General features: G+C 42.3%; 1 protein-coding gene across 2 annotated transcripts in view; it reads right to left on the reverse strand.

Annotated features, from left to right (window-relative positions):
- The window catches only part of LGI1 (leucine rich glioma inactivated 1), a 41,375-nt gene extending 27,967 nt beyond the window's left edge, over nt 1-13,408 (reverse strand). The window contains exons 1-2 of one of the 2 annotated variants that reach the window (XM_045068440.1): nt 12,870-13,408; nt 12,398-12,469 (exon numbers count right to left, since the gene is read on the reverse strand). In XM_045068440.1, coding sequence (XP_044924375.1) covers nt 12,398-12,469; nt 12,870-13,084 — 287 coding nt within the window. In that variant the 5' untranslated portion in view covers nt 13,085-13,408. The remainder of the gene's footprint in view (nt 1-12,397; nt 12,470-12,869) is intronic. The other variant, XM_004749641.3, reaches the window with a different exon arrangement.
- Between the last annotated feature and the right edge of the window lie 3,440 nt (nt 13,409-16,848).

Consider the following 16,848-nt stretch of genomic DNA (forward strand, 5'->3'; position numbering starts at 1 on the left):
TTTAATGATGTTAATATTTCACTGGGAACAGAAGATGATATCTCTGAAAAATATCTGTTCACCTTGAGTTCTAATTGCTCCTTCTGGTGCCTGTTATATCCAACTACCTAGATGGGCGGGTCATATTTCTTTACAAGCAGTAAATTAATACCAAGGTTGTAAAGTTGATAGGGGGTTCCTGGGTGAACTGAAAAGCTAGGACCAGAGCATTTAATTCAAAAGGAGAAAAAAGTGGGCAACAAGGTTAGTGTGGAGCTCAGAGTCTTGAGGGAAACCAAGGTGGCGACAGAGAAGTAAAGAAATGAGCAGATCAGAGAATGCAGATCTAGCTACAGGGGAAGAAGGTCAAGTTTCAGGCTGCCAGATATCCAGCCAAGAAGCCAGAGATGGGAAGCCACCGGAGCAAAAGGCCTGGGCAGGCACAGGTGTTGATGACGAGGCTGATGGGCTGCTGAAGTGGTTTTCTACCCAGGTTCCTCACTTTTTCAGGTTCCAAGGAAGGAGCATAGTGAAGAGCGAATCAGGAAGTCTGGGTCTTAATTCCTGTGAATTGGTCATAAATCCTCTGTGTGGCCTTAAGACTTAACTCTACATTGTCAGAGGAGGAGGCTAGGTGGTTTCTAGCTTGAGATATATAGGAATCTATGCTTGCAGCACTGTGGGCTTCATTCATGGAAGAGTAGGCACGAGCTCTGCACAGGGAGTGGGGAGTGGTGTGGAGGCAGGTCTGCAGACAGCTGAATGACAGGTGTAACCCTGCTGAGAAAACCTCCCTTGTCTCAAGCCAGACTGCTCACCTAGTCGTGTGCAAGGGCCCCCTGGTTCTACCGATACTTCTTCAAACTTCCTGTAGGTACTTGCGACATCTCCATGATCGTCAGAATTGTCATTGACCCATGAGTGGCCTGCATGGCGTCAGAGCATGATTTTAAGCCAGAGCAGATTCTCCTGGCTACTCTCACCTTGGTGAGGGCTACTCCGGATGAAGAAGAAGAGTGAGCAGCCAACACGTGGTTGTCGCTTGGAGATGGCATTGATCAGATACAGAACAGAGAATCTGGTTTTTAAGTTTGTAACTGCCACTCATTACATGCATGATACATGAAGTAGATGAATCTGTTTCATCGTCTGTCAGGATAGGAATTATAATAGCAAAAGGACTTCCTGGAAGATTCTAAGAATTACATGGGATAATATATGTGAGCATGTCTCCTATGCTTCTGCCAAAGAATATCTAAGCAAAGAGCATAGACATAAAACACTGGAGCTGGGAGAGCCTTTAGATAGATTTTTTTTACTTCTAGGGAAACTGAGAGCTAGTGAGATTGTCACCTGTCCCAGACAGTTGTGGTCCTGGGAATGAAGCAGTCATGGGGAGTGTGTGCAAACACAAAAATGCACAAATTTAGGAACATCTGTGATGTATACATGCATATACAGCCAAATGAGACGTGAAGCCACCTAGGCCATAAGCTGCTGGGAAAGTTAGGGGCATAGCTGGAGGGATTTGACAACTTATGTACAGTTTGCTGTGCTGAAATGATTCAGCCCCTTGAGATCCTAATATTCTCCTTTATCCAAAAGAATAGGGCTGGTTGGATGATAATTAATAATAGGCTGATGATTCACTTTAGTTAAATGCGCACATTCTAAGGGCATGTGCCATGTGAATAATTTACATTTGAATATTTAAAAATATACTTTTAAGACAGGAAAGCATTAAAATGGGAAGCATCACATGTGAGCACCTTATGTCATGGTGTTTCATTTTGGGGGGGGGGGGTTGGGTCTCTTATCCTTGAAAAAAATTTTCAGTGAAATTCAGCTGATCCTTAAGTAGACCACCAGGTCTGCTTCATCTGGGTTGATGGGAAATAGCCCTACTTTAGCTTCACATAAATCTGGTGGTAGCTGAGGGACTTTCCAGAGAGATAGATGGTTCATTTCCTCTTTTAACAGGTGAGGAAACTGAGGCCTGCAGAAGTTAAGGGATTTACCCAAGGTCACATACATCTTTTATCAGTAGCAGGGCCAGGATTAGAATGTTGGTTTTAGATCTGCAGGGATCCCCTTGGGAATATTCTTGATATGATGCCTACTAGCAAAGATCACATCATGGGTCTACTTCTTTGTTTTTATGGTCTATTACCTCTTATCCCAGGACAGTCAAACTTTTCCTTTCTGGGAGTTGGCATAACTAGTCTAGGAATTGACATAACTAGTCAACAGCCCACCCCTCCCGATGTTGTTTATAAATTCAGTCTGTATTGCCCTGGTCCTGAAGCACCAAGAATAAAGGACTTACATTTTTTGGAAAGCCCATTCTGTGCCAATCCTCATCTTCAGCAGCTTGCCATCTATGAACTCATTTTAATCTTAAAGTGAACACTGTAATTTAGGTTTTATATTCTCCTCTTAAAATATGAAGGAAACTGAGGTAAGAGAGGCAAAGTAATTTGAAGCTTGTAACTGGCAAAGCTGGGATTCTGTGCTCAAACTGGTGATGGTCATAGGTGAGGCCATGCTTTCTCTTTTTAATCCCATCAGATCTGCCCAGTGTCTGCTGCAGATCTAGAATAGCCTTGCCTAGAAGTTCCCAAAGTCTATTCCCTAGAATACAAGGCCTTGAGAGGTTTTACATGAACAGAGAAACAGATAAGTCTGGGGAAAGTAAATAAGTAAAGATCATTAGGGTTCTTAATCACACTAATCTTTCTATCCTTAAATAAACTGAGACTCTTCAAAATGGAATGAAATACACAGCTTCCCAATTTTATTGATCATGGGACCCTTTTATCATTGAGCTTTATGTTTAATGACTATTCCATGAAACATACCCAGGGAAATGCTGGATTAGCCATTTGGGAAATGGCTGTGAGGGAACCTGCTCCAAACAAAAATAGTGAGAGTGTAAATATAAGCTCAGGGGCTTTTTCCTGTTAAATGTGCTGTGAGGGGTAGCTACTTCCTCAGAAAGGTGGAGCATCCCCTGAGAGGTCCCCAGAGCCAAGCTGCTTGACCAGCTGGACAGTGTGGGAGGCAGGCATGCTCCTGGATATCACACTCCATGAATCCACACTAATAAAACTGAGTTAACTCCTTATATGGAGATAGATGGTGTAGTGTATCCTTTAAGGTGGAGTTCTTTGCACTTGTCTAAGGACTGCTAGCAAGCCTTTCTAGAACAAGGTGAGGTATAAATAATTAAGTTAGTAAATACTATGAATCCCAAAAGCATAGATTCCAATATCCTATGAGATGTGAAGAGAAGTGAAATGACATAATTCCAAAGGCTTTTCTAAGCCAAAGTGCATTGTGAGTAGCCAAGGTGGGGAGATAAAATGTACAGTTTCCCAAATTTATTTGAGCATAGACCTGTTTCTTGCTGGACAACAGTTCCACTGGACACAAGTTTAGAAGATGTTGGTCTAAGGCATAACTTTAAAGTATGTAAGTCCTTTTTCTTTTGCTATTTTCTTCTCTCTTTTTCCAAGCAAGGGGACCAGGGCTTACACATACAAATGAGAATTAAATCCTAGGGAAACGAGTTGCTCTTGCCAGTAATGCTGCCATTCTTTCAAAGGGCTTTTGAAACTCCTTCTCATTAATTGTCCTCAGGAATCAGGACACATTCCCCTGAATACCCCCATTAATGGCAAAGGTTGACCCTTTGAGAGGGGGTTGGATTTGGGGAATGGAACTATGTGAAGTCAAGCCCAGTGATTCATGTTCAAGAGGAAGTAGATGCAAGTAGTTAAAAGTGAGGATGTAAGGTTAAGCTCCAGATGTGCCACTTAGGAGGGTTGTGACATAGAAGAGGTTACCTAAAACCCTTTTATGACTCAGTGTTTCATCTGTGGAATGGAGGTAATCATATCCCCTCATGGGGTTATTGTGATGATGAAGTAAAGAAATGAGGTCCATAAAGTGCTTAGCCTCAGGCAATACAAACATGACAAACACCCCCTAACAAAACTTTGCCTGGTTTTATTGTATGGCTTGTAAACTGGCAGTAAAGATAGTTCTCAAAGAAGGATCTAGAAATGCTTAGCTGTGGAATCGTAGCTGGGAGGAATCTAAGACCTCCCACAGGAATTCTCTAATGACTCCAGAATTGTTTGTACATATAAATTCTGGTCTATTTTTTTTAAGGCTTATTGCTTTTTAATCACATTGTACACAGGCAAACACCTGCCATCTTGTCATGTAAATGGGCACAACAATTTCTCTCTACTCCCTACCCAGGGGAGAAATAATGAAATATTGTTTTATCATCAGTCATCATGGGGAGGTCTTGGTAAAATCCCGGAGGATCTACTTGGAAAATTGAGAACCACATAATTATTTTTAATGATGACTTTATAATAACCAATTCCATATTATGAGACTCTTTCATTTAATAATCTAATTTGCTGCTTAATGTTAGAAATGATCCAATAAATGTTTTTCATTTCTTTAATGAGACCACCTTCTATATATATTAATTTCTAGGAATTCTACTTGTAGAATGGAATACAATGCAATAGAATTTTTTTAAGACAGGAAGACACCTTAGTTAATTGAGTAGACAGGTCTCAAAATGTCAACTTATGTTTTGTTTGTTTTTTAGCCTTTAAAAAAAAATCTGATTCCAAATTTTTGCCTTCCCCTGAAAATTAGAAAAATATGGCTCCATGCTCATGTACCATATTCTCATCAGCAATGATCTGCTGGAGCTGAGGATCTTGTCATTTTTAGACAAGGCATGTCTTCTCTGGTTTACCTTGGTTACTACCATCCACTATTGTCTTATACTCAACTGCTTCCTTTATTTACCCTAACACCCAATCCCCATTGGCGTTTGAGTTTGAGAATCACAATTTTATCTATCTCTGGTATTTTATACATATAAAATCTGAGGCCCAGGGGCGCCTGGGTGGTTAAGTGGGTTAAAGCCTCTGCCTTCAGATTAGGTCAGGATCCCAGGGTCCTGGGATCGAGCCCCGCGTCGGGCTCTCTGCTCAGCAGGGAGCCTGCTTCTTCCTCTCTCTCTCTGCCTGCTTCTCTGCGTACTTGTGATCTCCATCTGTCAAATAAATAAATAAAAATCTTAAAAAAAAAAATCTGAGGCCCAGGGGTATTTCGTGACCAACCCAAGTTCAGAAAGCCCATTAGTGACTGACCTGGATTTGAAACTCATGTCTTTGAGTTCAGACCTCTTTCCTCCTACCACAGAACTACCCATCTGAAGACTGGATAGTGTTAATTATTTTGAATAAAATAGTGTTTTACAAAATTTGGTGCTAGTTTTTTTTTTTTTTTTCCATGAGGAAGAAGGGAGAGGATTCTGCTTCCTCTTAGTCCTGTAACCCCAGAAAGGCAAATAGTTTATGTTTTCGGTGAGAGGTATTTGAAGGCAAGATTGCTTAGCAGGTTCTGATGGACACCTATGGGTAGAACAACAACATTTTGAATCTAGGATCATAAGCAAACACAGCCCATACAATCAGATGCTAATCCAATATCATGGTTGGTCAAATTAAAGTGATTTTCAAAAACCATAATAAAAACTAACGTTTATTATTGAGGTACAGGAACTGTGCCAAGCATTTTCCATCTATTGTTTCATTTAATCCTCACTGCAATCCTGTGCAGGAGGTATGATGGCTATTCCCCATTTTGCAGATGCAAATCATGAGGCTTGATTAAACTTGCCCCAAATCATGGAACTACTAAGCAGCAGAGTGGAGACTGGACCCATGTTTATTTGACCACAAAACCTGTGCCCTGGGGCACCTGGGTAGCTCAGTGGGTTAAAGCCTCTGCCTTCCGCTCAGGTCATGATCTCAGGATCATGGGATCAAGCCCCACATCGGGCTCTCTGCTCAGCGGGGAGCCTGCTTACCTCTCTCACTCTGCCTGCCTCTCTGCCTACTTGTGACCTCTGTCAAATAAATAAATAAATAAAATCTTAAAAACAAACAAACAAACAAACAAACAAAAAAAAAACCCTGTGCCCTTTACTGCTTGCCATATTGCCAGCTCTCCAGGGTTAGCCATTTTGATATCACAGCTGTCAACATAAAGGCCCTGTAATCATTTTTTAGCCCATATCTCAACAGTTAGCAAAAGTCATCATCATTGCCAATCAACTGAGTATCATTTTGAACAAAATGAGAAAGGCCATCAAGACTACCTGAGGATAAGAAAGTTTAAAAAGAGAACACCTTGTGATACATTCAAACACAGGCGATTACAATTTATCTTTTTAGGGATTGCTGCCAAACTCTATCTGCCATATCAGAGCAGGGAGGGAGAGAGAGCTGACTCTCATCTTCGTGTCCCTCACAAAGCCCAATGCTGTGCCTGTTGCACCAAAGAATCCCACAATGCATTTACTGAGATGGGAGGCTTTTGCTTTCATTTTGTTCCTGCTTGCAACACTACAATGAATACATACTGATAGCTAAGCAAGTATAAATAAGTCAGAAAGGAAATTACCTTTCTATTAGGGAATTTTTTTTTCATCTTAATACTGCTTAACCAACATTTCGCTTTGGAGGTCGTATCAGACTGAATTAAGGGGAAGTTTTACCCTTCATACACCCTTGATGCTAGTCAGCCTCCAGAATCACCAGAGAACCTGGGAAGCAAATATGATTTTTTTTACATGTCAAAGGCCTAGAAGAAGTCCACGTGGGACAGAAGAGACTCAGCAATGGGTCTAAGAAAGGCTTTGGATGCTTTGCCTTGTAAATTCTGGTACACTAGAAATCTCTGTTGAAGAAGTTTAACATCATAACACCATGTTTTTTCCTTTTTCTTCTTTTTGGAAGTATAATTTATATGTATAACCAATACACATGATGCAGAAGAGGGGATTGAGATAGCCCAGGAAAGTGGGTGAAGAGATTAGGGAAAAGGCAGCAAGAAAGTGAAGGGACAGCGAAAAGGAAGGAGGTGTTCGCCGACAAACTGCCACTCTCTCTGGCCTCTCCTGGGGAAGAAAATGTCCCGTGCCTCCCAGACTTCCCTCCACTATTTTGTTCTGGTCCCAAAGGCAAGGCAGTTTCCTGACTAGACTCTGCTTGACCCACTCAGATCTAGGCTGTATCCAGGCCTTCAGGAGGGAGAGTACAGGTCCTCCAGGAACTGGAGCCTCAGACCTGGGGGCTCCCCGATGATGGCCTGTTGTGTTCTGTCTCAAACTTTCTAGGTTACCTGGGTCCCTAAGACAGATTGGGGGGGGCTCCTCTTTAACTTGAGGGAGTATCACCCAACCATTACTCTCTTTGTATGGGTAGTCCTTGGTTCCTCAGGAAGGAGGCCGATTCCCAACGTGAAATGCCAGTACGCGGGAAATAACTGAGCCCGTGAACAGCACCTTCACTCTGAGGCTGAACAGAACCTCTTCACATTGTTTTGATTCCGTTCACTTTCTAGATGTCCACACAATTAGTTCGCGTGATATCTGATAGGGTACACTACCATAAAAAAGAATGTGACTATCTACTGTTAGGAAAGCAAGACTCTTCAGTATAAAATTTGTGAAAATATGGATTGAATTCAACAAATTGAATCCAACAAATGGATTGAATTCAACAAAAAATTGAATTGGCTCTGGATAACCCTCCATGAGGTCCAGAGACATGGGGCAGATAGAAGCACAGATAATTCTAGTAAATGACAGGAAGAACTAGAGATATCCAGAAAGTCTATAGAGTTTGAGAGAACAGAGGTCAGGGAATTAGGTACTTCAGTTTGATGGAGCTTGGGGAGTGTCTGTGTGCACATGTGTGTGTGTGTGTGTGCATGCACGTATGGTATCAATATTATAAACGATGACCTTGCCCAAATATCTACATTCTATGAATGCCAACTCGGTTGTTCAGATTTTCTCTGTTTTCAGGGAACTGAGATCGGAGTTTCTGGAAGTAACACTAATGGAGGCGGGTAGCAGGAGCACCTGATGCAGAAATTCCCACAGCAGCCCGTGAGCCCCTGATGGCAGCTTTAATTAGGGCCATGGCCTTGGGGTGCAGAGGAGGTGGCAGGTTCTCATCCTGTTTGAGAGAGGACTTGTCTGGTTGGAAGTGGACACTGAAGGAGGAGGGCCAATAACTCCTAAGATTCTCGCTTGAATAATTGAGAGGAAGAAATCCATTTTCAGAGAAAACATTGATTGCACAAGGTTGCTTTGCAGTCACAACAACTAAGTAATTAAAAAGTTGAAAATCAGAGCCATGGGTCATGAGGCGTATTGTAGACAACACAACCTAGTTGCTGACTGAAATTGTTACTTCGTGGTCTATTGTGAGGGGCATCAGCTGGCCCCAAACAAAACCAGGCTCATCCATAACCAGCTAACAATTCCCCCAGAAGCCCCCTTAGCATTTAGGTCTGGCTTGAGTAGTCATTAAAGGGTGCTACATTTTTCTTATTCTTGTAATATAAGGAGGAATAGAAAAAGGGGCCAATCACTTCCAAAGGTGAGATATGGTATTTTTTTCCTGGACAGATAGTATTTTGAAAGACTAAATGATAAAACCTTAATAAGAACGGACATATTGGGGTTCCTGGGTGGCTCAGTGGGTTAAAGCCTCTGCTTTCGGCTCAGGTCATGATCTCAGGGTCCTGGGATCGAGCCCTGCATTGGGCTCTCTGCTCCTCAGGGAGCCTACGTCCCCCTCTCTCTCTACCTGCCTCTCTGCCTACATGTGATCTCCATCTGTCCAATAAATAAATAAATAAAATCTTAAAAAAAAAAAAAAAGAACGGACATATTATTTATCTTGTTCATGGTATTTACTTTTTCCTTTTTTAATTTTTTACTTCTTAGGGGCTATGTACTTGTGTGCTGACTGTGGATTAATAAAAGAAATAATGATTTTTTTTTTCCCCAGAGGGATCAATTCTCTTGCTTCAGATAGGACCAAATCTCACTGGAATAAATAGAATTTTTTTTTCTGACCAATTGAATTCTTATATACATGGATTTTTCTTTTCTTTTCTTTTCTTTTTTTTTTTGAGCACAACCCTGTAATTTGCTCCCTGCAAACAGAACTCTCGCAAGAGTTGGAGGGATTTGGTTAATTAAAAATTTTATAAACAAATGGCAATGTAGCCACATTTTATACTCTTCAGTTAGAATTTTACTTCTGAAATGAGCCTTTGTCATTGGGGATTTCAGTCTGTAGTTGAGAAGAACAGGGCTTTAATGTGTGAAAACACATTTCTACAAATTCCATTTGCTACAAGCACTGTTCCCCACCACTAAATGCAAACCCAAATGAATAATTATTCTCATTGGTTATGTCTCACAACTGACTCTATGGAAAACATGAATGAAATTGCGTTTGCTTGGGCAAAGTTTTGTTATTGTGGCTGTTTAAAACCAGAAATAAGGTATTTTTTAAACATTTTGTTCACTGTTTTTGATGAATTTTTATTAGATAGTTCTATTCTTCCTCTACTCTCTACAGAGTGTGGGTTTTTGTTGTTCCTGCCCTCCAAAACACATTGTCAGCCTTGGCCTAGCAGGATCTTTTCTCCCCAAACACTGTATGTAACTTAAAAGGGCACTGCATCTGTTTTCCTCAGTACCTCATGCTGACATTTTTAAAAAGTACTTCTCATCATGCTTCTGCAGAAGGTCTGAAAAAGCATTTGGGACCATAACAAAATTATCAGATTGTTAGCATGGATCACGGGAATGGGACATTTCTTTTCCCTTTTCAACAACAGGGCAAGAAACCAACTGTCTTTGCACAACAATGAAGCAGCATCAAGTCTGAAGTTTATCCCTTCACAGGATAGTACAGGTCAATTTGGTAATCCATGGTCACAAAGGCTGTTAGAATTCATTGCAAAACACAAGCCACCTCTGCTGTGATCCAGGCCTTGTCTGATGGCCAAAGTCACACAAAGGCAAATTCAGGCCCCTTCCTCTTCGTATTCCAGGAGGGACTGGCAGCCCACGTGGGGTTTTCAGGGCACCCGGCGGCCCTGCCCCACAGAAGAACTCTTCATCCGTGAACCATCTATTCCCATCAATGTTATGATTATGGCACAATTCCCATTTGGATCCTTACGATTTAGTTCCTCCTCGGTGAAAATGAGCTTATTAGACCCTCTTCTGAAGAGGAGGACGCAAAAAACATTGAGCAGGAAGAATAGGGAGCAAAATCTTTAGAAAACAAGGTGCCGGGATCAGAGACAAACTTCGACACCTGACACTTATGCATAAACTCTGCCCAGGCACAAATCTGCATGTCGAAGGTTAGCCAATGTGAGTTAAGTAAGGACATACAGGGCAAGAATTACTTGCCCTTTTGTTATTTCTGAAACCTGAACTGCTTTTAGAAATAAGGGCTGGAATGTTCCATAGGAACTCAGAGCATGGGACACAGGGGCATGGCACACACTCGGTGTGGGCTATTTAAAAACCAGTTCCTTGGCTTCCCTCTGTGATTCTAAATACGTGTAATCACATTACCCCGCAGCAGCCGGTAACTATTCCTATACCACTGTCCAGCATCTGCGCTTGGGAGGCTGGTCCCCTGGCAAAAAAAAAAAAAAAGTAGACATGTTCTAACTGATTGGGTTGTTCAGTCCAGGTTTTCTGTGTCACAGCTAATGTCTATTTAGTGTTGGAATATTAGAATGTGTTGACTGACGCTTCTCCTTGAATTTTAAGGACTCACCTATTTCACTATCCTGGGAGGGAAAGAGGTGCCTTAGCTCTGGAAAAGGATGCTTTTTAAATGAGCCATTTATTTATTTAACAAGTGGACAACATAAGCACAATTATCACTTTTTCAGATATAACCAATTCTTATGCTGCAGAAGGATCCTGCCATGGGAGACTTTGCCTCTCTGTGTACTGAAGACTCTTTTTTGGATTTGTCTGATGTGCTAACTCTTCCCCTAATCATACCACTAGCCATCAATCAGATAAATCCCTTAAGAATACTCTGCTCAATTGCATATTACCCCAAGACACTCGCTAGTAGAAAGACATTAGCCAACATTGTTACATAATGTCCGAACACCTAATCAGGTTTATGAATTCAAAGAAATAGTCAAACCAGTTTTGGAATTTCATATAGTTAAAACAACATATTAACAGAATTAATTTATAGATTTTTTTTTTTAGCTTTTTAGCTTTATGTAAAAATTAAAAACACTACCTTTCCTAAAATGTGTAACCATTTGTCATACCCGATGCCAAGCATTTATCTACTTAAATCTTATCTATCTCTGATAACAATCCTTCAATGTATCAACACCTCCATTTTATAGATGAGGAGACTGAGGCTCAGAGAGATGGAGTCATTTGTACAAGATTCCTTGTCTAGTTTCTAGTGAGTGCTGGGGTTAGATTTACACAGGTCTCTCCAGTTTCAAATCATGCTGTTTGTCTCTGTATATATAACCTCAAAGAGCCAAAATGATTAATTAAGGCAAAAAAAAAAAACCCCAAAAACCCAAAAAACAAAAAAACAAGCAAGCAAAAAACTTGTGTCCTGAATCATGCAGTTCAGATAATGAAAACTCAGTTGATCAACAATTGGCTAATTTCCTCCTGGAACCATATCACTACAACTTCAATCTGTCGCCTGACACCTGAGTCTGGGGAGACCTCTTGACCCTCACATGGTCCAGCTCTAAGAACTAGCACTCCAATGGCCAAACATTACACGTCAGAACAAATGATACATGTGATATTATGCCGGTGGAGAAATAGAATTTCTTAGTCAAATATTGTTTTTTGACTATTTTGAGACATAGCCAGAATAGGTGGTTCCCTCGTGGCTAACTCAAAACATACGGCAAAGACTAATCCTTCACACCACCCTATATTAATATTTTCTTTGCCTCCTTGTAAGGCGACTAGTTATAAGTGATGGGAGATTAGAAAACAATCTCACAAGAGTTAATATATTAAGGAGTTACCTAGAAAGAACCCGGATTTGTTTTTCCCCACATGGTAAATCATACAGAATAGCAGCTCGCCCCAGATCCCCGGGAGACAACATCTTGAGCGCATATGTTATGCAGGGTTCTCTATCGACTAATTCAAAAACTCCAGGGCAAAATAAGCAAAGTTCCCAAGTCAAAAATGAAAGTAAAATAGTGGCATGGAATTGGGAGCATTGTTGCAAACATTCCAACAACTTCATAAATAGCCGTTAGAGTAGTCAGCATTACAGGTTAGCAAATTTACCATTGCAAAGAATCAACCTGCACTGCTCGTGTCCAGTCCCAAACAAACCCAGCTACCTCTGACTTTACTGATGTCTTTTTCTTCCCAGAAATGCAATCACATTTGACAAAATTAATATTGAGATCGTTTTACTAGAGGGCTTATCCAAATATATGCTATATTAAAAATAGTCATGATATAAATATTTCTCACAAGAGCTGCAGCGATGGTGTGAATAAAAAACTCCCTTCTGAGATTTCAGTAAAACCAGATCTCACAAAGGATCTGAAAGAAAACAAACAAAAAACAAACAGACGTACACAAAGAGACACACACACACACAGAACAAACCTTATGTTAATCCAGTTTAGCAAAACAGTCACTATTTTGACACTATTTTATGAAGTACCATACTGTTCCTTCCCAGATGGAGCAGGAGAGATGAAATCGGCTACAGGTTTCTCATAATAATGTTCAGGGGTGGGGGATATCTAAGCATGTTCCATAGCAGCTTAATCAAAATCAAAATTTCTAAATGCAGCAAAATGTTAGCACTGTCAAATGGCCAAGCACGCAAGAGGAAATTCTCTCTCCATGCCCTTCTACCGATACATACAAAGCCCCAAATACATCGGCTGGAATTTTTAAATCGTAAATTAGATATCAAAATGCTTACGGGCCTTACAATGAGATAACATCAGGAGGAACGGTGCGTGGAATGGATCTGGCATTCTCACATAAAGCATTATCTTTGGTACAAGTACACACGGCAGGGCATTTTGGCTTCGCTGGTTTCTTCCCCTCAGTCAGCAAAAGCGCAGATAAGAGACATAGGAAATAAGCAATTCTTTTCAGGGGGATGCAGGCAGTTCCCATCCTTTGGCTTCTCTCTGATTCCATGCAGTCGAAAAAATATCCCCAAACATGAACAGGGCTTCTGGAATTCAGCTGGTGATTGTCTTGCTCTGAGACCAGGTCACACAGGAGTCCACCCGTTTCCTCTGCCTCTGTATCTCTGCTTTTCAAAACGGGGACCTGCAGCTGATTCGTGAGCTGCTCTTCGCTCCAGCAACGCACTGCTCAGGGAAGAGACCTGTGAGGTGCTGTGCGATGGGAGGGACCCAACTGCTGGAGGAGAGAGCCGACTTGCATCACCACGAGAACACTGAGCACAGAACAGCCTTCGAAGGCAAAGTGAAGTGATGTAACAGAAAATAAACAGCGTTTTGCTTGCACCGAGAGGGCCTTTAATTGTTACCAAAAATAGGACGGCTTTATGTCTTATTAGTGGGTGGGTGGGCGGGTGGGCGGGAGCCGTCCTCTTGTATCAGATCTCGGCAGTCTCAGAAACCTCTGGGAATTTGCTGTGCGTGTAGCAGAAGAACGAGTGAGAAAAACTCGCTTTGGAGCCAGCCCTGGCTGGAAAAATGAAGTTAAATGAAACTCTCTCTCTCTCTCTCTCTCCGCAGCATTTGGCTAAAACCTTGGTCTTGCTTGCTGATTCCACCTGACTGATGCCATCGTTGAAAGACAAATAGGAACACATGGAGAATGTGACTTTCAGGGAATGAATGTGAGTAAACAGTTTTCTGACACTTATCAACTCTTATGAATTCTTGCTTTTCATAATCCGCCCCCCACCCCCCTGTGTAAGCCATCCCCTCCTGCCATGATGAGGGAGGAAATGAGGATGTAGACTGCCCCTGTGCATAATCCACCCTCCTCCTTTCTCACGCTCCCTTGGTCAGCCGTAGGACCAGAAGCCCTGAGGGAACTCCCTGCCAGCAGGAGGCAGCCCACTTTGGCTTCTGAGAGCCCAGTAAAGGCCTGGTTTAGCCCAAGAGGCTCAGACAGGGCGGGGAAAGCACTGGATTAAGAGCCGGAGCCCTGGCTTTGAGGTCCCAGGTCTGCTACAAGCGAATTGGCCTTACCCCTGCATCTGTTCTCCTGTCTGTGAAATGGGGATGGTAGCATAGGTGTTCCATAAATATCATGAACATTACATCAACGTGGTAAGCTATCTCACTGTCATACCTGATGGGAAGGAGAACATATCTTTGGAATAGGAAATTTATTTAAAGAAAAAAAAAAAAAACCAGACCTTGACACTGGGGCAAGATGGTATAGTCCAAGAGGGTGGGAAGACCCTTGGCTTGGAGGACAAGGAGGAGAATAGACCCTTGATCCTCTTACCATGCTGAAGTCGGCCACTCTGGAGCTGGCCCAGCTGGCCAGGGGAGGTCAGTCTCTAGTCCTTTCTCCTGCTCAGTTTCTTAGACTGAAAACAGTAAAAGGACTGTTTGAGCAAATGCATGATTATGACCAAACTCGTCCTCCACGGGAACTTGACGCATTGGTGGTCTACCCCTTCCCTTCCGTCACATGCCCCATGCTCACTGCAGTCACTTGTTTAATTTCTCTGAGCTCTGGAGGTGGGGGTGGGGGGGGTAGTGGCAGGCATGTTCACTCTTGTATTTGGTTACTGTCTGTTTACCCAGAAGATGGTAAGCTTCATAAGGGCAGAGACCCTGCAGTGACTCCAGTGCCTGGACAGCATTGTGCACGTGCTGGGCACACAGTTCACCTTCTAGAGCAACAACAGAGCGTAGAGGCTATTCATGACCAGGACATGCTCATCCAATGAAACTTCACATCCCGTCTCAGAGTTACAGTAGAGGCATTGGATCTCATCAAGGGGGCCAGAGGACAATTCCCTAAAGAAGTATTGATTGAGCTGAGTTCCCAGGTAAGGGGGAATGAAGGAGAGAGCTGGAGCTTTCCGGGTGGAGCAAATAGACCCAAGGGGCCGGCCTTGACCCTGAGGACAGCAGACACCTCTGCAGTGTTTTGGGCAAGGAGTGATATAATCTGGTTTTTGCTTCAAAAGGACCAGTAGATTATGATCATGAGACCGATTTTTGAGGGCATATAAATGTGTTATATTTTTACAGAAAAGGAAAAAACCTCCATGCCAGAGAAGTAATGATTTTAGAGTAGATTCTAATAATGTTTCACTATCTAAGTCTCTTTGAAGGGAGGGAATATATGATAGTGTTTATAATAACTGTGACCCATGGGCAAGCCCCACTTGGAATGGTAAAAGTGTCACTTAAAAGTTGGCTGCAAGCCAGATTTCTATAAATTGGGTCTTGTTTCAAGTGCACACTGGAATCTTGTTCCATAAAATAGTTATGTGGTAAAAATTTCATAGAGGATTGTTTTTATTTTAACTACCCATCCCCTAACTTATCTGACTTGTAAATGATGCATTTTGTAATTATAAAATAAAGACCGCAAGAACCTTCAGGGACTTCAGAGTTCTCAGATCCAGTCCCCAAAATGTTACATGTGGGGAAACTGAGTTCCCAAGAGGTCATACAGATGGTGGGGAGCAGAGCAACCATTCTGTGTGAGGTGACATTCTCAGAGATGTGGTGAAATGGATCAGTGTGGCTAAACAGGGTAAGTCACTCCCTGTGTTTCACTTTCAAACATAGCAAGTTACCAAGATTGCTTGATCAACCCTTCGCTTTGCACTCTGTAGACGCAGTCAGAGAAAGGGTGAGCACTTTCATTTTTGACTGGACAAAGGCAGAAGGGCAAATGAATGAGGGAAAGAACTCATGCCCATAACTTCACTTGGCAGCTATATTTATCTGGTGGTTCAGTGTGTCAGTTCTAGTGGAAAAGCGACCATGGGGTGGGGAGGGGGGTCTCTAAGGGCAAATTACAATGGGCATTCTGAAAAGACAGTAACTTTTTCTTTCTCTTTGGCATTTAAAGCCCAGACTTGAATTCCTTATTCAATTAAAACACCCACTAACCCACCAAGAGCAGGCAAAATTGTAACCGTGTAATGTGGAATGCTGATGGCCTTTTAAGGGAAGAGAAACTGCCTGGTTCCCAAATTGGAACTGAGGAGGGGGCTAGGAAGAGCAGTTTGCCATAATGAAGTCTTGAGGGGCCTGGAGAGGGGACTCTTGTTGCTGATGAGACTTCCTTTCCCCACAACTTCCTCCTTCTCCAGGAAGCCCTGGTACAGCACAGAGAGGATGTGGGAATCGGGAGGGTGGAAGCTAGGGGTTTCCACCAAGTCGAACACCTTTAGATACGGTTTGATAACCCACCTGTGGATTATGATGGGGACCCTTGGGACAGTAAGCTAGAAGGGGTGAAAACAAAGCTGGAAGGATGCCCAAGGGGGCTGGGAGGCTTGGCTGAGGAAGGCTAGATATACAGGCCCAGCTGTAGAGGAGAAGATGAGTGGATCTCAGGATGGCTCTGCGTGTTGCCAGCTGTGTGACCACAGGCTACACTGTAAACTTTCTAAGCCATAGATTTCTCTTCTGCATCTTGAGGATATTAGTAATACATATCACATGGAATTGCTGACAGAATTAAATAGATCTAAAGTGTTTAGCGTGGGGTCTGATACATGGGGATGACTTGTTACCATCATTGTCATCATTGCGGCAACAGGACTTGAACTCTGAGCATGTGACTCCCAAGACCTGGGAAGCCAAAGCTCTCAAATAAAAATGGGTTTATCTTAAATCTGTATTCACTCCAGGAAGCAGGGTCTTGTGGGGGGAGGCAGGGGGTAAGAGAATGTGGCCTTGCCAAGAGTCTATTTGCATAAAGCAACCAAGGATCCTCCTGGGAAA

Source organism: Mustela putorius, unplaced genomic scaffold, assembly GCF_011764305.1.
Source record: "Mustela putorius furo isolate JIRA1106 unplaced genomic scaffold, ASM1176430v1.1 tig00003909_pilon_pilon_pilon, whole genome shotgun sequence".
NCBI lineage: Eukaryota > Metazoa > Chordata > Mammalia > Carnivora > Mustelidae > Mustela > Mustela putorius.